This window comes from Phaenicophaeus curvirostris, chromosome 1 (genome assembly GCF_032191515.1).
Source record: "Phaenicophaeus curvirostris isolate KB17595 chromosome 1, BPBGC_Pcur_1.0, whole genome shotgun sequence".
Lineage (NCBI taxonomy): Eukaryota > Metazoa > Chordata > Aves > Cuculiformes > Cuculidae > Phaenicophaeus > Phaenicophaeus curvirostris.
The window spans coordinates 202,128,243-202,151,161 of record NC_091392.1 but is presented as its reverse complement, the minus strand read 5'-3'; the positions used below and the strand labels follow the sequence as shown (position 1 = coordinate 202,151,161).

Genomic DNA, 22,919 nt, shown 5'->3' with positions numbered 1-22,919 from the left:
ATTTTAAGGTAAAAGTCACGAACTATTTTTCTCAAGACAAAGGTGCTTAGAGAACACTTCAACAGAACTGGAAAAGAGTTATCTCTATGTTAACTCTTTAGATAGCAGCTTCCTCACTATGACGCTGTGTCAATTAATTTGGTTTCCAAGCCACTTCAGATTCATGGAACCAATGTATAGCAACAGCTCTGCCATTTCTATTTATCTCATTTTTTGAACAGCAGTAATGAAATATAAAACAAATTAAATACAGTGGAACAACTGAAAACAAGTTTTTTTTTCATTTGTAGCCTATTTAAGGCACTTAACTGTTTACTTACCTGCAAAAACTACCTTCTGAAAACAACATCCACCATATCTCCACATTAACAATTACCATGTAATATAATCACATTACATTGGCAATAAATGTCACATCTTCAGGGGCATATTAGACAATTTTATGCTGCGACTTGTTTCATTTTAGTTAAAAAAGTGGCATGAAAGTAGTAAGTATCAAAACTGGCATTCACAGAAGCATGGGGGATACTTATTTCCACAGATCAAGTTGCAAATTATTTAACATGCACTCCATAATTCACCCTGGTGGGTGTGAGTTGAAGGGCTCTTTAACTGGTAACACCAATTGGGCTAACTGGATCATGATGCAGAAATTCACAAAAAAATATTTAACTGAAAATTGAGTGTTATAAAACAATGTTGCATTTTAGATTTCCCAAATGTTAAGTTTTCCTTGCACATGAAACAAATCTAGGCAAAAATATTCAAATGGATTGAACACTGGACTGAGTCAAAATTATTCTACCTAACTGCAAGATCAAGGATGACATGAAGTGAAGCCATCAGTGTCTACTCAGAAGAAAAATTAACCAGCCAAGAATATCCTTTATCAAGGAGTGTTTATATAAAAAAATTACTAATTAACTGGAATGCCAAATTTAACACTGCAAAATCAACCTAAAAAACACTTCAAAAGCATTTTAGTTCTAGACCTAGTACAAAGAATATAACTTCTCCAGACTTTTGTATTAGCGATTTTTCCTCACTAGGTAGATACTACATATGTTGACTAAATTGTAACAAAATAAGTCCCATAACTGATGGGAGTTACCAAGTAAGTAGAATATGCAAGTATTTGACAGAAGGAAGCTGAAAGATGAAGTTCCAAAACAACACTGAAGCATTTTTTCATCACTGCAAAGAGGTCCTGTAGGAGAAACTTCTAACAAACATATGCAGTCTTTTATATGTTATGAATATGGATTACAATCGGAATAGTTCATTGTCTAAGATTTCTTCAACAAAGTTCTGGCCTGTCCACACACACAGCACTTCAACATACAAAACATTAACAAAGAAGCACCAATAAAATTTTCTGTCATGAAACCAGGCTCCATTGTTTCCCAGCTTTCCATACTTTTCCAGCTAGTACTTCTATACAACCTGGAAGCCATTTACTGTGTAACAGGGCAAGATAAGGTAGACTTGAATGAAGAAAGATACTTATCACTTGAATAAACAGAGTTCTGACTGAGAAAAACAATGCACATTGCGCCAGGCAACTCTAGTATTTTAATCAAGATTAAGAAGCTGGTCATCTGAACAAATCCAAACGTATTAAGAAAAACTTTTTCCGAGTTAAACCTCCTGACCCAAGACCCCACGCAGAAACTCTGAAGCTACAGTGACTGCTTTCATCAAAAGATCTAACCAAACCCACTATTTACAGCCTAAGGGTCAGGTCAGTCAAGCAGGATCTTCCTTTCCTAAACCCACCCTGACTGGGCCTGATCACCGGGTTGTCCTGTAGGCGCTGAGCGATGGCACTCAAGATGAGCCACTCTACAATCTTCCCCGGCACCAAGATCAGGCTGACAGGCCTGTAGTTCCCTTGATCCTCCCTCCAGCGCTTCTAGCAGATGGGCATCACATCTCCTAATCATCTTTCCTATTAACACATTTAGAATAGACACTTCACCAGCCACAACAAAACTGGTTCAGCAACACTAGTAAAAGCAGTGTGCTTTTTGTAATGTAGAACAGAACTGATAACAAATACTCTTTCATCCCAGACAATGCTAAGCCTAAATTAGGGCGTTGTTAGCCACTGCAGGAAACCATGATGCTCAGGAAAACCATCTTTACATGGTAACCTTAAATATATTTAACTGACTCCTTAAATGTTAGTTTCTGTTAACTGCAACATTAAATTTTCCATCTGAACAGCTACAAAACAACTCTAGACTTACCTCATCTTTTTTTACAAATAGCTACTCATTAAAAAGGCTAATTCATCCAACTAGACTGTCTAATCTGTAGAAAATGAAAGTGGAACAAAAGAAAGGTTCGATAGAAGACAAATAACAGACTTAAATTCCATTTTTCTTATGTTAGACTTGATATCCAAAACAAGCATTAGCTCTGGTAATTAGACAAACTTAATTGATGCCTACACAATAGAAAGTTTGTGAAATATTAATGAGAAAAATGCTAGACGTTGTATTAAAAATAGCATTTTCCATTGTATCAGAAGACAGGAAACCCAACCAAAACAAGCTAATTTCTATGTCTCACTTTACTGCACTACTACTATTACAATTTTCCACTTCGTTGAAAGCTGCTGAAGGAACGTGTTAGAGGCTAAGCAAAAGGTCACAGGCTTAGTGTTTACACTAAAAAAAACTACTTGGAAGGCAATGCCTGTTGAGAGAGAAATGAGATCTACAAATAAACTTCCCTCACACTAAATGACTTTCCTCACATCAAAAATACTACTTCAAAAGACTCACTGCTTCTTGGGTGTTTTAGTCCTTCTTTAAACATTGACCCTTTCAATAAAGATAAACTTTTCTAAGTAGAAGAACTTATTCTGGCTGCAAGTCTCAATGCCACCAAGACCTTGGGGTTTAGACAGGTGGACAAGTCCAAAATAGGTACCAAGCAGACAACTGAAACTGAAAGTTAATTTCTTCTTAGTCTGGGTAAATACGTGTACAAACTCCAAGTCAAACTTAACTCCAGTAGCTGAGGAAGAAAAAATGAAAATTATTAAAGCAAACATTAATTTAAGCTTCTTCAAAATACATAGGACATATACCTGACAATTACATGAAAGGACTGCTCTAAATTATTTATAAAAGCCTCATTCTTAATTGTCAGGAGATGAAAAACTGATTAACTCAGTACTGGAAGGGCTTAGATTTTTTTAACTTGCGAGCAATAACAATTTTCACAAGTTATATTAAAAATTCCAAATACAGGCTTATTAAATCTGTTCTTTAATGATTTTTTCATTTTTATCTATAAATCCATTAAATGGGAGAAGCAAAGTACGCAAATGGAGTATTTTATAAACAAGCACACTAGATGCATTTAAAGCCCTTCCATTAATAACTGAACAAAAATGTTATCTGCTCAATCTGAGCGCTCATGGAACACCAAGACTGTCAAAGACTGATGTCATTTTGCCACTGTGTATGAAGCATCCTTAGAAAGTGTTCAGTATTCATACTGAAAGAATATTAATTTATAAACAAAACCAAACAATCTAAAAAACATAGGCAAAAAAATTCCTTACCAATTACTGTAGAAGAAAACAAACCTGGGAATGCTTACAAGTAGGACTGCCACACCTAAATTTGCCCTGGAGATTTATGTACTTTTGACAGCATATTAAGGGACAAAAATTATTTATGACTAGTCATTTGTTCTCTTAGCATGTTCTCATGAAGTAAACATTAGTATGTTCTGAAGCACTTTGTGCACACATTAGTAAATAACAGTAACAGAATGAAATACGTCTCCTAAATATCCATTAACACAAAACAAGGAAAACTTATCACATCACCCTAAGTATACATAGTTCACACATACTGAAATAGAAAGTCATAAATTAAAAGTTAACATTGTAATGATATGCTCCATTACTGCAAAATTACCTTAGCAGGATCCCTGGTACACATAAAAAAAAATCATCTAGAAAGTCAATTATGAACCACTCTACAACAGTGATGAAATAAATACATACAATCAGAAAGTACCTTACTCCGCAAATAGTTTCTACTTGTGTATACAAACACGTAACATGCTACAAAAAGACAGCTGGAGTTCTGCATCGATTTTTATGCCATGTCTTTTCATACCACAAGTAGATAAAACTGTTAAAATAGTTTTGATACCTAGCAGTGTAATTAATTTACTTAGTTTCCAAAAATAATGCAAACGTAACATTTCAAGGCCGGTTAAGGAATTATTATTCTTGCCTAAAGCACCAAATATAGTATCTAAACCACTGTTTGAGGAACAGAAGTGCACGATTTCAGCGTGCCTACTGATACGTATCATTGTGATCCTGCAAAAACAGAAAAAAATTAGTGCTGCTGCCAAAACCCAAGACCACAAGCAATGCATGTATTTATAAACTGCTTGCTCAAACTTCTAGTCTATGCTGCCTTATGCACATGAAAAAATTTGGTCACTGAAGTCAAACTTCATCAGGGCCCCACCTGAAGGTAAATGCAGCCAGCATGCAGAATAAACAAGGAGTTAAGAGTGCACACGCGTCTGCAGAGCTAGGATCTTACTGGCATCATGGAGACACGGTGGGATGGGTTCGACAGCTGGAATTTTGGAAAGGAAGGATACAGGCTCTTTAGGAAGGACAGCCAGGGGATATGAGGAGGGAACACCAACTGCTACATCAATGACCAGCTGGACTGCACGGAGCTCCACTTGGGGATGGATGAGGAATTGCTCAAAAGCTTATGGGCCAGGATTAAAGGGAGAGCAGAAACAGGTGTCACAATGAGAGTCTGCTACAGGCTACTGCATCACCAAGACGAAGTGGATGTGGCCCTCTAAAGACAGACAGGCACAGCACCTTGTCTGCAAGCCCTGGCCCTCATGGGGGACTTCAAACATCTCAGTACCTGTTGGAGGCACAAGCAGTCCAGAAGGTTCCTAGAATGCATTGATGATAACTTCCTTTTCCAAGTGACAGAAGAGCCAACATGAAGAGGTGTTAAGCTGATCCCTGTTCCCATCAACAAGGAAGGGCCAGTGGGGAATGTGAAGCTCAAGGGGAAGTCTTGGCTGCCGTGATCATGAAACAGTGGAGTTCAAGATCTTTAGGGCAGCAAGGAGGGTGCACAGCAAGCTCACTATCCTGAACATCAGGAGAGCAGACTGACCTCTTCAGGGATCTCCCTGGTAGGGTAACATGGGATAAAGTTCTGGAGGGGAGAATGGCCCAAGAAAGCTGGTTAATATTCAAGGACCACCTCCTCCAAGTTCAGGAGCAAGGACTCCAGGCAACAAAGAGGAAGTCAGGCAAAAATACCAGGAGGCATGGATGAACAAGACGCCTTTGGACCAAATCAAACAAAAAAGGAAGCCTACAGAGGGTAGACGCAAGGGCAAGTAGCATGGCAGGAGTACAGATAAATTTTCCAAGCAGCCAGGGATCACATTAGGAAAGGTAAAGCCCTGACAGAATTAAATCTGGCCAAAGATATCAAGGGCAACAAGAAAATTTTTTACAGCACATCAGTGATAAAAGGAAGCCTAGGGAGAATGTGGGCTCTCTTGGAAGGGAACAGGAGATGCAGAGAAGGTAAAGGTACTCAATGACGTTTTTTGCCTCAGTCTTCACTGGCAAGAGCTCGAGCCAAACCACCTAAGTCACAAAAGGCAAATACAGGGACCAGGAGATTGAAGAATTGCCCACTACAAGAGAGAACCAGGTATGAGGTGATCAAAGGAACCTGAGGGTGCACAAGTCCACGGGACCTGATGGGATTAATCTGTGGGTCCCGAGGGAAATGGCAGATCAAGTTGCTAAGCCACTATCCATCATATTTGGGAAGTCATTTGAGAAAGGTAGATTTACATTAGACATAAGAAATTCTTCACCGACGGGGTGGTAAGGCACTGAAAGAGGTTGCCCGGAGAGGCTGTAGATGCTCCATCCTTGGATCTCCTCAAGGCCAGGCTGGATATGGCTTCGAGCAACCTGATCTAGTAGAAGGTATCCCTGCCCATTGCAGGGGGGTTGGAACTGGATGATCTTTAAGATCTCTTCCAACCCAAACCATTATATAATTCTATGAAATCTACCACCAAGAAAACAGGAATGTTTTCTCAGGTTGTGGTTTGGGTTTTTTTTGGGAAGGTGTGTGGGAGGGTGGGTTTGTTTGGTTTGGGGTTGGTTCTATGTTTAATTATCTGCCTTTCTCCAAGCTAGTTTTCCCTTAAAAACCTTTTAAGATGTGAAACACAAACTACTTCCTTCTTCCATGAGTATATATGCTGGACTGCAATAAGACAGTCATTAATCTCTCCCAAACAAATGCTACAAAAAAAGCTTTTATAAAGCAGCTCAGCTTTATAGCAGTTTGTTAAGAAAAAGAAACTATATTCATACAACCTCACAAGACTCTACCACCATGAGCTTCTTTAAGTACACTAGGCTGTCAAGATTATAAAAACAAAATTTCTTATTAGCAGAAAACAGATCAAATTTGAAAAGTTCCTTGGAAATTTTTATTCCTTTTTTATTGTTGGAAATTTGCCTTAGCTTAGTTTAGTTTTGAACAGGTAGAAAACAGTTCTACATTGAGTGAAAATTCAAATCTCTTACATAACTGGGGCTTTTGAGCATAATGAAATCAGAACATAGAAAAAAAAACCCAATTGTATTCACTTAAGAGCAAAGAAGTGAAAAAACTATTCCTGAATTACCCAACAGACTCTGACAGTCTTAAACTTGTAAGTGAATGTAGAACTGAGGGATAAGATACCTCAGCAGGCTAAAAATAAAGAAGCGGGAAGCTACCTTTACAAACCACTCCAAAGGTGGACCAAACTCTTACAACAAAGACTAATTTTTTTTTCTTCAATCAAGTTTCTGGCATTCCTGAAGCTATGAGCTTTCATTTTGTTTTGGGATGTGGTTTTTTACTCCCTTGCTCTCATCTGTTTTACAGCTTTTGATCCAAGTCCACCACAACCTCTGCTACTGAGGCAATCTCTATGGCTTTAGAGGCTGGCAGTTTATGCTGACACTTGCATAACACGCTTGAGCAGCAGAAGTCCTGTGTAAGAAAAACTAAAGGAAAACAAAACAACATCTAGAAAAAACTCTTGAAAAGACTAGAAGATTAAAAAAAAAAGTTAAATATTTAATATGCCATCTAATATGACAGTCAAGCATTCAGAAGCTGAAACCGATGAACTCGCAAGAACAGTACCTTACATATGCAAGTTACACTTGAAAAGGGGGAGTTTCCCTGTAGGGTAGAGGATAAAAACACACAAAAATCCCAACTCCCTCTTTAAACCTTCAGTAAAAAGAGCTGTAAGCTGTAGGCCAGTATCACTGCTATTATTTCACTAAGCACAAAACCCACCTAACACTATTTTGCACTTGTGCTACAGAACTAAATCTGTGCACCATAAAACTAAGACCCCAGCTTCTACATATTTTGGTCTATTTTGTAGATGCATTAAAAGTATTTTAATACACTAAGTCCATATCACATCTTCTAAGTTGGTGCCATAAACAAAAGTAGTTGCCAGAACTGGAATTATTTACTAAAAAGGCTCTGATGGAGTTGCAATGGAACAATGTCAATCTATGCAAGCTGCTCAGAACAAGACAGCACCCAGTGCACAGTCTGAATAAGTAATGTATTACTAGCACTTAGAAGTACTATATATGTTTAAAAAAATGTTTGTGCTGCTGAAAAACAAAACACTGAACACCATCAGCAAGCTCGTTTTTTTAGCAAGAAATACTTATGAAAAATAAATGTCAACAAAATATTACAGAGAGACAAGTTTCCTGATTTTAAGCTATGGTGAAATCAGAACACAGACATATTGAGCTGTAAAAACACATTTCAACTGACTTACACAAAAGCCAGGGAAAAAAACCTAACCCATATGAACGCATTTATCAGTAACATATCTATTGGGGATCACACAACTAGGTTTATAAATCGGTTAAGCATCATTAGGCTACCTATGAGATTAACAACACAACTGAATTTTTTTAATGTACATCACCATGAACAAGAATGCTTCCTGAAGGGAAATTCCTACACAGAAAATATTTTCATCAGCAATTACATCAAGTAACTGGCAACTGTATTAAATTTGAGTACAAGGCATTTTCCAAAAGCAGTCACACTGAAAAAATACAGACGATAACAGAAAGAAGCTTTAAACAGGAAAGCCTAATACTCCAGCCTTACATGAGAGGTTCCAATTACAGTTGTCATTGCACTTACCATTTATGTCCTTCTCTTATACTGAACAGTAAAAAGGGATAGGATATAAGTGAAGGAAGCTTACTTTTCAAAGCTTTTAAGAAACAAAAACAAGGATTAGAAACAATTATTATTTTCCTTCTAAATATATGGTTGGCAGAAGAGTTTAGTATATTTTAAGGCCTATGCTAATAAAGTTTATCAAGACCTCACACAATAAAAACTATTCACCAGTATAACAAAATGCATTTTTTTCTCTTTAAACATTTAAAAGAGAGAGTAACCTTTTTCCAGTGTATGTACAATGGTAATCTGAGACTAGAAGTAATTATCAGATGGAGTTTGTTCACAAGTATTAGCAAGAAGAAATAAAAAACAAATTTAGATGGATTTTAAAGTCTATTAGATTGAAAAAAGATTTTACGTATCATTTGGCAATCTCCAGAAATGGTTTACAGTTCTTCTCTGCTGCAAAATGCAAAGGGTTTTCCAAACTGCCACACCATACAACTTGAGTAGTTCTCTAAAGGCATGTTATAATGAAGGCCTATAAAATGGCAGGCCAGGCTTAAAGTATTACACAGCTGTCCTTGTTAGAAACAGTTGCTAAAGGAAGTAAATAAATACATCACTCAGAATTTTGTTTCAATTCTTCCTCTCTTAAAGTTCAAAGGTTAACAGAAATGAAACATAAGTTCATACAGGACCAGACCCCTAAAGACTGGTCTGAAGACTAAAGAAAACATTTTTTTTAAGTTACTGCAAAAGCCACTTCAACTTCTCACATTACAAAAAAAGTGCTGTATATTCCTGTACTATATGTTCCTTCATAGAACTTCTGATCCTTTTGGTAGGGTTGTCACTGCACAGCTACAGCTTTATATTCCTGCAGTGTATTAATTCGTTTCAGATGAACACACAGTTCCAGCAATGCAATTCATGGAAAGCTACGCTCTCCCAAAGCGTTCTTCTATCTTTTCCTTCCCCTAAAAATGTCATCGTGTAAAAGTTGCAAAACTTATGCAGAGTGATTGAAATGCTTTCCAGTCCAACCATTCCTTTTCCCTTCTCATGCTACATTTTTGCCAGGTCTAGCAGATCACTTCAACAGTTTCTATTCACAGAGTTTGGAATTTAAAGAGGCACATAAGCATGAGGATGGCCAAACAGTGGCAAGCAATTCAAGCACAAGGGCTAAGCAGCATAATCCCAAAGACAGTTGAAGAAGAAAACCAACAGAGGTTGCTGTGGCCAACATCATCTAATTTTCCTAGCGCCCCAAGCTGCAGGGCATAGGCCACAGTCTCCTAACAGCACTGGAATCCCATCTCAAGCTGGTGGGTTGGCTCCCCAGCATCCCCTTCCTGCAGCTCCAGAGAAGCACAGTCTCGCCGATCAGCCACAGGAGGATTCTGACAGGTAGCTTACCGGGTCAGAAAGTCAGGCCACCCCGAAAGATGCTACGTGAAGGTATTAAGAAGAAATTGCTTATCTGGCACTACACAAGTCACAATTGAAAAGGGCTATTTCTAAATTACATCAGACAATTGTTAAATGCTATTTCATAAATATGTTTAATAACATGTGGGATCACACTAAAGGATGTTATGAGGTTTAAATTCTTCATCTTCATCACCCAAAACAAAAGACATGCTGAAAGGTGTTTTCTTTTACAGTGTGAGCACATCTGAAAACAAGTGACTGTTTCCTGCTACAAGTTTATCAAACAATCAGCAAAATCAACTCTAAGCTGTTAGTAACAAAGGATTTTGCTTCTTCTCCATCTTTTATAAAGACACTAAGATGCAGAGGATGGGGGGGAGGGGGAAACATCCTGCCCAGAACAAGAAATTATTTCTTTTCCAACTTATTTCAGGATGTCTCAGAACATAGATAAGATAACCTTCTCAACCCTACAGAAAATGTTACGGCATAGAACATATTTTCTCCCACAAAACTCAAAATCAGAAAGTAGATGAGAAACCAGCAGTGTATTTTTTATTTATGTATCAAGCTGTACCTGTGAAGGCGTGCAAAATTGCCTCCTGCAGACTACACTCATTATAAGAATATAAGACAGCGCTGTGTGCATCGCTTATTCATTGCTTCCTCATTAAGAATAGCTGTAACAGTAAAAGGTATCCTTCTTTCATGAAACTAAAGTATTCACAACATAGGCTGCGTTCATTTAACTGCTTTGGTTGGTAGAGAAGGAAAAAAAAAAAAAAAATCAGCCTTGACCAAAACAGATAACCATGAAAATTTAGAAGCTGACTCCTCCAATACCACCATTTTGCTAGTCATAAGGACAGCTCTTCAAAGGCAGAACGCATCTAAACCTCTAATATAAATAGTGTAGATTTTACAGCAGAGGGTAATTTTTTTTTCCAACTTCATATTTTAGTCTCCTTCAGTAAAGACTCAAGGTTTTCCTCGTCTAGGTTTACAGTAGGGTTAAAGCGGAGACTGATTTTAAACTCCACAGAAAGTTAGAAATGCTTGTTTTGTTTCTGAAGTATATTAATCTTCATAAGTTAAGCACAAACCAAAACAAGCAATTCAAACAAGCTTAGCAGCCTGAATTGGCTTAAAATTTAAACCTTCATCCAAACTAGGGCACTTCCTGATGGAAAAATCATTTACTCCCATGACCTCCCATCTATTACTTTACTGGAAAAATTCATGTCTTGAAGAAAAAATTATCTGAATCTCTTCGTTTGAATGAAACTTTACGTCACCAGCTTATAGGAAAAATGACACTGATGTCACTGTACAAGAGAATACTATGCCATTAATTTTGTCCCACTCCACTCATAAGAACAATGGAACAATGAAGGAAAAACAGTAAACAAGGCAGCTCAACAACTAGCAATAAAAATATCACAATAGAAAATTCTTTTACAATTTGGACTTTCATCATAGAATTTTACTTACATTGTCCATGAAATTTGGTTTAAATCCTCCCTCCTGCTGTCGCCGTAATTCTTCCTGCTCCCTCTGGCGCAGCATCTCTTCCTCACGCCGTCGATGTTCTTCCTCATGTCTAGAATATGTTTTAAAAATGCCAACTTAGACTCTTGACCTATTCAACCTTGTACTCAATCTCAGGAGATAAGATCAAGCATATAAACAAAACTAATCATTATTTAATGTTTTGTATCACGTAAGGCACTGATTTACTTCACCTGATGGGTCTGAATACTATTGTATTTTGTTTTTAACTGGAATACAGGTAATTACAACATCAGTGCATTCTAGACCTCTTTTTCTGGCTACATACTGGTAAGCAGGTTAGAATACTCCAGTTTTTAACAAGTCATTATGGATTAAAACATTGTATTACTGCCAAGAGAGACATTTTTAACTGCATGAGGTGTTGGTGTTTTGTTCTTTTTTCTCATCTGCATTTCTTGTGCTAATTAAAATTAAAAGCATAAACTCAATTCAAATGATAATACTAAGCCTGTTATTTTAATTTTTAGTAGAAGCAGGATTTACATGAATCAGGTCTTAAAGAACAAACAGCAACATACGTGAATACCAAGTGAAAATACTCCCCAAAATCTCATATCAGCCTATAAATTTACATTCCACCTGCAGATCATCTGCCCATCAATCTTAGAAGCACATTCATATCTACTACAGCTCTTTCGCACCTGTGCTTCAGTCACAAGGTTAAAATAAATCATGTGAAACAAAAAAAATCTTAAGACATCTCTACACTATTTAGATAGCTCAAAAATTTACCACAGAAAGAGCTTAAATAAATGAGAAAGAAGTCAAAAAATAATGGAAATAACTTCTTGATAATAGCATGAGTCACCTTTTTTCTGTTCAAGAACATCACACATTATGCTTCTGAAAAGCAATTTTTTAGCAGCAGAAACTTTTTTTTTTGTGAAAAGTGAGCTCTACAAGCTAGAGTATCTAAATTCATGCCAGGCTACAGCAGCTGTATGCCACACCTTTGCACAGTACAAGACAAAATACCTCAATTGTATCTGCTTGCGTTTCTGAAGTTCTTGATTTCGAAGCTCTTCCAAACGCCTCAGTTCTTCTTGGCGTCGCATGAGATCTAACAGGATTAAAAATGTAATAAAGATAAAAGCTGCTAATCAACAATGCAACACCACAAATAACTGTTGTTACTATCAGATTACAGCTCTAATATTCAATTTTTAAAGAAATTTCTTAACACATTTAACTAATTTCTTCCCATAAAGTTAAGCCTAGTATATGAAAAAACTACACCTGGATCCTGCGTTCACAGAAACAAGGAAAGATACAGGTCTGGCAAAGCCTCTGAAGCAGGTATGGGAACAGAAATCTGAAGTTCTCAAACAAAGAATCACTTAAAATCACATCCTGGTTTTAAATCTAGGGCAAAGAATCAATTTTCTCTCCCTGCTGTGTATTGATAAAGTCACATGAGCAAGAAAACTAGTATAATATATATATGCACTTATGATCCCCATTACCTATTGCAGACCACTGCATGGCACACGTCAAGACAAAGTGATACGAACGTCAAGTGCACAATAATCTGAGCCTCCTGAGAGACTTATCACATGACTCCGCTTATAGCAACTTAGAAAGGACAGATCTCGAACACCACCAGGAAGGAAAAGCCACATCTTCTTAAAAAGCACTTTAAGCGCTCTTAAAAAGCACAGCTCAACTAACAGCAATTACTCTTGCTGTACTAGTTTCTGATCTCTTGTAAAGAACTACCTCAGTCTACGCTCAGTATCGTCCACTGTGGGAGAAGGTGTTTCCTTAGCAGTTCTTTGTTCTTTTATATCTATGTAGCATTTCCTTTTCCTTGGGTTAATACACTGGCACAGGATTTCCTACTTCACCACTAATTGCTACAAATTTATCACTTACTCCTCTTTATTCTTATCATGTAAAATCCTACTTTTCCCAGTGTCCTCTTAATTTGTTTCATGGTACAGTTCCAAGAAGTTCTGCATAGCAATTTATGATCCAGTACAATCTGACAATGGCAGAATCTTGGCACAAAGCCTTGCTTGCCACATGAAAACACAGATCTAGAAGTCTGGGCTGTGCACAGAGCCATTCAAATTAAAAGATTTGCAATGATGGTAAATCTGGACTGACAAATGCTGGGACAAAGGCTCTTACTGTGAACAGAAAAAAACTGCACTAAAGCAGCTGTAGAAACAAACAAAACCAAAAAAGACAGAAAGCACGATTATTAGCTTCTGCGCTTTCTTTGCCTTAAGAGAATAAGGTCTTCGTTTTCTCCTCAACCTTCCACAAAGCACAGAGCAGGTGAAAGTGTACTCTCGCCTCGGAAGTTAATCCTATAAGCAGGAATACAAAGCCCAAAAAGATTTTTAACTTGTTTTAGCTGCTGACTTTTCAGGTTCTAAAAAAAAAAATACCAATGCGCAACTTCCATGTAACTGATAAAAAATGAAGCTTCTGGTTAAATTCAGATGCATTTTCTAGTATTTTCATAAACTATTTAACCACCATTATAAGGGAACATTTACAAAAGCCTTAAGCATACCACTAATCCAGTGGGTCTCTTCCAACCTGGTTATTCTATGATTCTATAATATGTAGATCAGAAACATCATGCCAATTTACTTACACGTGGAAACACATATTCTGCTTTACAAATTACTTCTGACTCAATCTGTCAAAACATGACACTTAGAAGTGAAACAGCACACATATCAAAGAATGAAGTCTACCTTCAGTATTAACACATCATGAAAAAAAGAGCAGTTAAGCCAACCTATTTTAGTTCAAGTCCTGCTAGCTCTCATAAAGCAATTTCTATAAAACCTCACCTGCAGGAAGATACAGACTCTAATAAGCTCACCCTTCCTATATTATAATTAGGTCCCGATAATTAATGTACTGTACTATAAATTTCAGAATGACTGTTTCAATGCACCTTTAAATCTGTCGTTTGTGCATCAGATATGCAAAAAAGATAAATTCTATGCTCAAATGCCCTGACATCCTTTCCAACAGATTTGTAACGTATTTAAACTTTATCCAATCAAATCCTGCAATTTAGCAGTCACACAGAGAGAACTAAAATCAGGCAACAGTTCAATAGTTCTGAACTGGACAGCAGCAACTGCATGTCCACAGTATTTTGAGAAAAATATGTTTTGGGGAGAAAGATAACAAGCAGAGAGTGAAGAAACTTGCCTTCCTATTGTCCTCTCTTTCCAAGAAACACAACCTCCATCCAGCTCCCTTTTTAAAGGGAGCACTTGAAAGAAATTGACAGAGGACTTTCCATCCCTCCCAGCACTAGCAGAAGACAAGATGTCCAAACAATTACAAAAGAGGGACACAGGATCTTAATTCAAGAATTACTGAAATTCATGGTAGCTGTGAGCTATTTTGAGTTGTTACATACATATAATCCTATGCACACAGACTTCTCAGCTAAGTTTCAAAGGAAAAAAAGGAAAATTAGCAACTGGAACATTTAAATACCAGAGGATCACAGAACAGACAAATTTAAAAAGAAAACAGACCTAGACAATCACCCTTCTATCAGTTACTTAATCCATTCCTACAAATCATGAAGGAATATGTTTAAGGAGAAATATTACTTCCTTTTTCTCAATCCAATGCTTTTAATTAAAAAACATCTGGCAAAATCTCCAGGTTTTACATACAGTTCAATGTGCTACACAAAGAAAATCTGTAACAGAACAAATTTAATGCTAGTAGATTATCTGAGGTTTACCTTGCCTCATCAGCATTAGCTGATGCTCATGTCTAGCTGCTTCCATTTCTGCCTCTAGTTTCTCTTTGGCTTCCCTAATGTTCCTGTCAACCTGTTCACGCTGTTGCTTTTCCATCTCATCAAGAGCCTTCCATCGCGAAGCATACTCAAACTCAAATGTTCCAGGTTGCGCAAAACGTGGAGGCTGTTCTCTTTCCCTAATAAAAATTTTACAGTTAAGATGTACAGAAGGGCACGGACAGATTTTTATCAACAGCCAAAGAGATTTTAAACAAGCACTTCAAACACATATCAGACTTGAAATCAACCTGTCATATTAGTTTTGACCAGTTTAGAATGTAGTTAACTCAGTTGTTACAACAATATGATCAGACAAACTGTCCAAATAAACACCTATTCAATTTATATAATTAAGATAAAAACTCATATTTACATCAGTACAAAATACTAAGCTGCAATGCTACATTAACTATGTTCAGCCTTCTAAAGCAAGCAGTCAATTCATAAAACCAATTATTTGACTAAATATCAAATGTTACTAGACACCTCTGAATATTAGCCAAGAATCTCTAAACATCAGAATGTGCTAACATTTTCTGTCACATTCTAGCATTATTAACTAACAGTGGTATATTTTTAAAAAATGGTATTCTACAGCTCTACCAGAACACGCACTTTAGCGTCAAGCAATGTGATCTCTAAATGGCAATCATTTCAAAATCAATAACTAATATTATCAGATTAAGTGACTTTTCTCTCACCTCATGATCAAGAATCACTTTCTCATGTCATAACACAGTTTTATTTGAACAATGGCAACTGCAAAGTTTTACACCCCACTGACTTTACTAACAGTTAAGGGGCTATTGAGAGAACAAAGAATTTGTGGGTATACAAATCTCTATCCCCTAATCCATAAACACTCAGCCAGCAACAAACTCCAACTGATCTCAGTGTAGGCCAGTACATGCACAGAATGCTATACCAAGAAGTCCAATTTTTACAATTAGAAAATCTTGGCAAGGTCCTATTTAATTCTTTGACACAAAACAGCATAACGTACAAGACATCACTTCTTGTTACACAAACTCAAAGTAAAAATTAGCACGTATTTACTAAGTTAACCGAGTAATGAATCATGTTTCATAAACGCTAAACACAACTTACTTGTGATACTGTTGTGTTTTTTGCATTAGCTTCTCTGGGAGCCCATCTTCATCATCAAATTGCTCCATTGGTTCCACAACAACAGGTCGAGGTGTTCTGGAAGAAAGTTTCAATCAAATACTTGAATCATAAATGATGCAGTTCAAAGTTCTGTCAGTATTTTGAGGAAACGCTCCAGAAACCTAACATGTTATCTGTAATTCCTTTGCTATGTAAATTCTCCTTATATCGTAGAACTTCAGTGAATCTTGATTTTAAGTATTATCTTTCTGATTTAAAGAATTACCTTTAAAAATAATCACTTCCATACCCAAACCCAGCTATTATACCTAGAAACCACAGCTTACTTGACATAGTTCTGTTTCCTATGAAGTATTTAAAGACTTTTAAAAGCCTCAAAACCATCTACAAACAACCGCAAGATATTTAGGAAGGAACAACCCTTTTGTCTTCATCAGCGAGCCAACACGAGGGCCATGATTATACTGGAAAAGCAACAAACAAACCCAAAATAGAGCAACACAACCTATTCATATTTCCAAAGAAGACGAAATTAATTTTGAAAGTTACAATTGAGAACAGCTTGATATTTTGGCATTAATATTCCAGTGACGATTAGAAAAACCTTCCTGCTTAACTTATTTAAAATCCATTCTTTGAATAACCATACACTCACAAATAAGAATCCTAATTAATCTTTGAAAATACCTTCCTTGAATTATCATTATCTGTACAAGTATTAGCCGGTACTGCAAAGAACAGCAGTACAAGGATCCTGAATTGTGGAAAAAGCTCTCCGCATCAGTCTTGGGAGCACAGCTTATAATACACATCTTAAAGGGATAAAAGAGCTAAAGACTACTTTCAGAACACCAGCGCTTATTTATTGTGTTCCACATGTTTATCTCACTTTCCAGGTCATTTCACAGAAAAAAAAAAATCAATACATTTTTAAACATCGACAGCTGAAAAAAGAAAGCTTTGGGCATTGAGTTGAACTCTGCAATCACAGAGCATAACTCAGCAACTTGCTCCTGATGCCACCTGTGCGGCAATTGCTGGCAGTTCTGGTTTTTAAATGCAACTGAACTACCATATTAACAAGTTAGGGTTTAAAACAACAATGTTAAATCTCTAAATTAGCGTTTCAAATGCTTAGTTTTGATACAGTTAGCCCATGACCTCGAAGATTTTCTCCTGATCTGGTAAAAATTCTTAAGCTAAAAGAGTAAAATTTTAGGTTCTGAAGCAAAACTTAGAAGTATCATGGCAGCAAATTAACGATAACGCCCTTTATAAGTGCATATTAAGGCACACCAGCCACCTAAGCAAGACAAAGCTCAAGTGTTTTTTTTCACTCAGGCCACAATTAGACAGTCATTTCAATCCAATCCATCTATCCAGCTAGTAAAATAAGAATACCCTTTCTCATACCCTAGCTTCTTTTTCCCTGCCACATCCCTCATGCTGAGAATAGCATTTGTGTAACACTGAACTAGATTAGTTCCCTGGTCTGGCTCACAGTGCCTCCATTCGAATACTAATGCCAAGAAAACCCAAGGGATACGAACAATCCCTGGCGTCTACTGATAACAGTAAAGACGTATTCACGCTGAATTTACTGCACAGCCACTAGGTCAGTTCAGTGTTACACAAGATTTATGAGATTATCACAAGAAAAAGGAGTTCCAGACCCTTTCCCCACCTGCAAGCTCCTCCTGGCAAAATTTCCTCCTGCCTTATCCTCTCCTCTGCCAGACCTCATGTTCATAGCACCCCTGCTAGCAATCACCTTCATACGCTTGAGCAGCAAGAAACAAACCCAACAAAAACAGCTGAATACTCTTCTGTTGTTTTAGCAAGCACAAGGGGCTTATGCAAGTATCAGAAAGTTCTCAAGTTGATAAAAGATCAACAGCACAGCCAGGGCAGGAAAAGAAAAAGAACAACTGCACAAATTTCAATGCAGTAAGCTTCCATGCTGTGGAACCACAGTCTTATTTTCCAAAATCAGAATCAAAAAAATAAAATAAATGCCTCATTTCACAGTCTTTAAAAAAGCATTTGAAAATGTCACTAGTGAACGTGTTAAAGCACAGCAGTTAACAGCTCTCTTCAGCAAGTACAGAAATTATACATGCAAGAGAGAAGTGCTACAATTTGAAAGCTTGCTTGCTGTTAAAAGTTCTCCAGGGATCATTGCTATAAACTTCTGCAGAATCTTAAGTCTTCATTTTCAAATTAAAAAAAAAAAAAAAGCCACAAATAAAATAAATACAAGTAAATGCAGGAACACTTTCCTCAGTTTACAGAAAGATCAGCAATGTAATGCACTGTTTTGTTAAGAAAGGCAGGAATATTGTTTTGTCACATTGTTAACCAGGACCAGGAAGAGCGCAATCAGTGAATATAAAGTCTCACTAGAAAAAACCCTACTATGTAAATAAGGAAAAAGTAATAACTGCATGTGAACGAGGAAAAGCAAAACATTGCTATCAGACCTCATATGGTAATTACAAGACATAAACAGTAAGTAGAAAAAGATGGTTTCCCTCACACAAAAAAACCCCAAACCCAGAAGTATTTGGGATATTCATTTAAAACACCTTAATCATCTTATGGCTTTCATAATCTAGAAATTAAAAAAAAAAACCAAACAGGGAATACCCATGAAAGCAGTTTTCCTTCATATCTGACATACATACACAAATTCAAACAGAAGCCTGTGAACTTACGTTGTTAGCAAGAATGCCCCATCACTGCATCTTTCTAGAGCTTTCCGTGCTGGAGGTTTTGCTGCGAACTCTACGAAACCTTTTCCTGTAGCTCTGCCACGATCATCCACTACAACAACAGCTCTTTCCACTGGCCCAAATTGAGAGAATGCTTGTTCCAGCAGCTCATTAGAAACAACAGGTGAAAGATTCCTGACCGTTAGGGCAGCTCCATGTGTAGCAAATCGAATTCGAAGTGGTCTGCTCTTCAAAATAGTACCATCAAGTTCTGCCTTTGCTATTTCAGCCAGTGTCCTGGATTCCTTTTTCAAGACAGAAAATATAATTTTTATTTTCAAAGACGACAAATCCACTTCTGCGTTGCCCCACAGAGAATAGACAAGTCTTTTTCCTTAACTTGAGCACATCAAGGTCATTCTACCTTTTTTCTCCCTCCTTCTCCCCCCCAAAAAAAATTCAAAGTTCCTGTCCAGTGACTGAAAAAAAATTGTGCATTTGTCATCCCCTAGGACTTATTTTAAAAAACTACATTGGCACAAACTTTATTTTGTGTATTTGAGAACTTAAATTCTCATTGCAATGGATACATTCGTGCTGATCTGTAAAGGCTTTCAGCAAAGGTGAAAACTTAATGCTTTTTCAGATTTACCTACTCAAATGTTCGTATTCTGTATCCTACGCTCCACACAGTAAGAAATAGCATTTTCAAAGATTACACTAGAGGATCTAAGATGTTTGGGGCTTTTGTTCTTAAATAAGTGAAAACATCACACTTGCCCATTACCACTCCTGGATGAGCTCTCAATGCATGCCCAACTTGACTTTCATCAACAAATGATGAGACTACCCCCTTTGCTCACATACATTCTTATGTTTATGGGCTTTCCGCGCCCACATCCACGAGACACTCTACATCAATAACTACCCTTTATTCCATTTCAGAGATTTTCACTGAGTTTGACATCTGCAATCCCTTACATACAAATAAATTTTTCTTTAGATCACCACCATTTTCTCAACAGTTCCGCTGATTCAGTAAACTTAAATGACGTACTCCTTAAACATAACTGGAAAGAGAAATTCAGATAAAAACTACACCTAATTTAAACAAAATTGAGCAGTGACACGTAAATGTACCACGCTTCCTCCAGAAAATTGCTATTTTGGGCTGGGGGTTTCTCAGGGTAAAATCAGTACAGCAGAATGCCTCAAGCACTAACATTGAAGATGCCTAACGACAAAAGAAAAAATTCCTAACAGTAAAATATATTGAAAAATCATAACTCTAGAGAAACCCAAAGCACTGTAAAGCTATTTCTAGAATGATATAAGTCAGTGCATTCTAGACATGGATGTCATGACAACTAATCCTGCATGTTAAAATCAATACTTAAATACAGTATCAGAAGCTTTTCAGATTACTTCTTCTACTGCATGCTAAATTTGAGCATGTTTGATCAAATACTGGATCACCCCTAAAAATCTAGTCTTACCTGGACAAAAATAGTTTTTAAGAACCCAGGGTCCTATTTCTTTGCAATTCTGAGATTACACATTGTTTTCACAATATGTGAGCAGTGATATTTCCAAACAGCTCTGCCCAGCCTTTAAAACTCACCACATTTTCACAGACCAAACCTATGCTCAAAATGAATTATGCAGCCTAAAATTTGCTTCTGCACAAAAAAAGGGGTTATTTTCTAGTCCTAAGGTACAGTAAGTTTGCCCAGTTAAATAAGGAAAGCCTTTATACAGCTATGACACAAACAAAGCAGATCGTGCAGCCACATTTTCCATTCACAGAGGGGCTGGAGCACGTCCAGATAAGGGCAGCGAAGCTGGTGAAGAGGCTGGAGAACAAGGATTATGAGAAGAGGTTGAGGGAGTTGCGGTTGTTTAGCCTGGAGAAAAGGAGGCTGAGGAGAGACTTTATCGCTCTACAGCTACCTGAAAGGAGGTTTTAGGGAGGTGGATGTTTGGTATCTTCTCCCAGGATGAGAGAAAATGGCTTTAAGTTGTACCAGGGGAGGTTCACATTACACATCAAGTAAAATTTCTTCACTGAAACGGTTCTCAGGCACTGGCAAAGACTGCCAAAGGAGATGGCTAAGCCACCATCCCTGGAGGTACTTAAAAGATGGGCGGATGAAGTGCTCAGGGATGCGGTTTAGTGGTGGACAGATACGGTTGGACTCAATGATTTCAAGTCTTCTTCAACCGCGCGATTCCATCATTCTCTAACCGGCTGTGGCAGCGCCTCAGCTCCCCACTCACGGGCGGAAGGACTCGAAACCCGAGCAGTGAGGGGAAAACCCAGCTGCGAGGGGCTGGGAAGGCTGCACACAATGCAGGTCTGCGGCTCCGATGTGTGGAGGCAAAGGACAGGGAGTGGGGGATATGGGGGAGAAGGCAGTCAGAGTGGCGGGGAGAGAAGGCAGTGGGGAGAGAAGGGGGGAGGGGAGGAGAGAAAGCAGAGGAAAAGGGAGAGGAGAGAGAAGGGATGGGGGGAGAAAAGGCAGAGGAAAGGAAAGGGGAGGGGGAAGAGAAGGCAGAGGAGGGGGAAGAGGAGAGGGAAGGGGAAGAGAGGCAGAGGGGGGAGAACGCAGATGGGAGGGAAGAGGAGGGAAGGGGAGGGGGGAGAGAAGACAGAGGGGAGGGGAAGCAGCGCCAGCAGCAAGGAGAGAGAACGAGGGGCAGCCACTGCCCTTTTTTTCGACCCGCCCGAGAAGAGAACGTGGGGAAGGGGCGGAGGGGGCAGGGAGCGAGGGACGAGGCTCGCGCGACTCCTCACCAGGCGAATGAAGCCAAAGCCGCGGTCCCGGTTGATGAAGACCTCGCTGGGCTCCCCGTAGCGCTCGAAGAGGCGCTTGAAATCCTCCTCGGTGATATCGGTGGGCAGGTTTCCCACGAAAAGCCGGCAGCGCTGCGTGTAGCTCTTCTCGCCGGGCTTGAGAAAGCTCTTGATGTCGATGGTGAAGCCGACCTCCTGCTCTTCCTCTCCGCCCTCCTTGCCCGGCCCCAGCGCCATGGCCGCCGCCTCGCTCTCCGCCTCCAGACCCCGCAACCCCTTCAGGTTTCCGCCGCCGCCGCCGCCCCCCACCATGCCCAGCGGCGCCGCCGGGGAGCTGTTCTCGATCCGCACTTGCTTCAGGTTCCTGTTCGCCGCCATGTTCAGCCCTCGCCGCCTTTCTATGGGTAGCAGAGCCCGGTTCGGCCGCCGCCTCCGACCCGCAGCCGATTCAAAATGGCGCCCGTGCCAACCGCGGCGCCTTAGAACGCCCCGGGGGGGAAGGCCCCGCCCACCGCCGCGAGCGCGCGCGCGTCCGGCCCCGCCCGCTGAGACCGCGGCCGCCCCTTCGCTCTGTGCCCCGCCCACTCGCCCCGGCCACGCCCACTGCTCGCCCCGCGATGGGCCGCTGGGCCCCGCCCACTGAGCCAAGCCCCGCCCACCGCCCGGCCGGCTGCTGCCCTGCAGGCCGCGCCCCCTTCTCCTGGCCCCGCCCACTGCGCCCGGCCACAGGTAGCTCTAAACTCATGGACTCAGACAATCATAGAATCATAGAATAACCAGGTTGGAAGAGACCCACCAGATCATCGAGTCCAACCATTCCTATCAAACACTAAACCATGTCCCTTAGCACCTCGTCCACCCGTGCCTTAAACACCTCCAGGGAAGGTGACTCAACCACCTCCCTGGGCAGCCTGTTCCAGTGCCCAATGACCCTTTCTGTGAAGAATTTTTTCCTAACGTCCAGCCTAAACCTCCCCCGGCGGAGCTTGAGGCCATTCCCTCTAGTCCTGTCCCCTGTCACTTGGGAGAAGAGGCCAGCACCCTCCTCTCTACAACCTCCTTTCAGGTAGTTATAGAGAGCGATGAGGTCTCCCCTCAGCCTCCTCTTCTCCAGGCTAAACACCCCCAGCTCTCTCAGCCGCTCCTCATAAGGCCTGCTCTCCAGCCCCCTCACCAGCTTCTTTGTTCTTCTCTGGACTCGCTCCAGAGCCTCAACA

The 22,919-nt window shown here is 39.3% G+C and overlaps 1 protein-coding gene across 4 annotated transcripts in view; it reads right to left on the bottom strand.

Annotated features, from left to right (window-relative positions):
* PSPC1 (paraspeckle component 1) overlaps positions 1–22,178 on the bottom strand; it is a 61,047-nt gene extending 38,869 nt beyond the window's left edge. For all 4 annotated transcript variants that reach the window (XR_011339723.1, XR_011339724.1, XR_011339725.1 and 1 more), the window contains exons 1-6: positions 21,703–22,178; positions 18,912–19,213; positions 16,177–16,272; positions 15,010–15,206; positions 12,258–12,342; positions 11,202–11,310 (exon numbers count right to left, since the gene is read on the bottom strand). Coding sequence is in view for 1 of the 4 variants with exons in the window: in XM_069883506.1 (XP_069739607.1) it covers positions 11,202–11,310; positions 12,258–12,342; positions 15,010–15,206; positions 16,177–16,272; positions 18,912–19,213; positions 21,703–22,080 (1,167 nt within the window). In the remaining 3 variants the exon portion in view is untranslated. The remainder of the gene's footprint in view (positions 1–11,201; positions 11,311–12,257; positions 12,343–15,009; positions 15,207–16,176; positions 16,273–18,911; positions 19,214–21,702) is intronic.
* Positions 22,179–22,919: the final 741 nt, after the last annotated feature.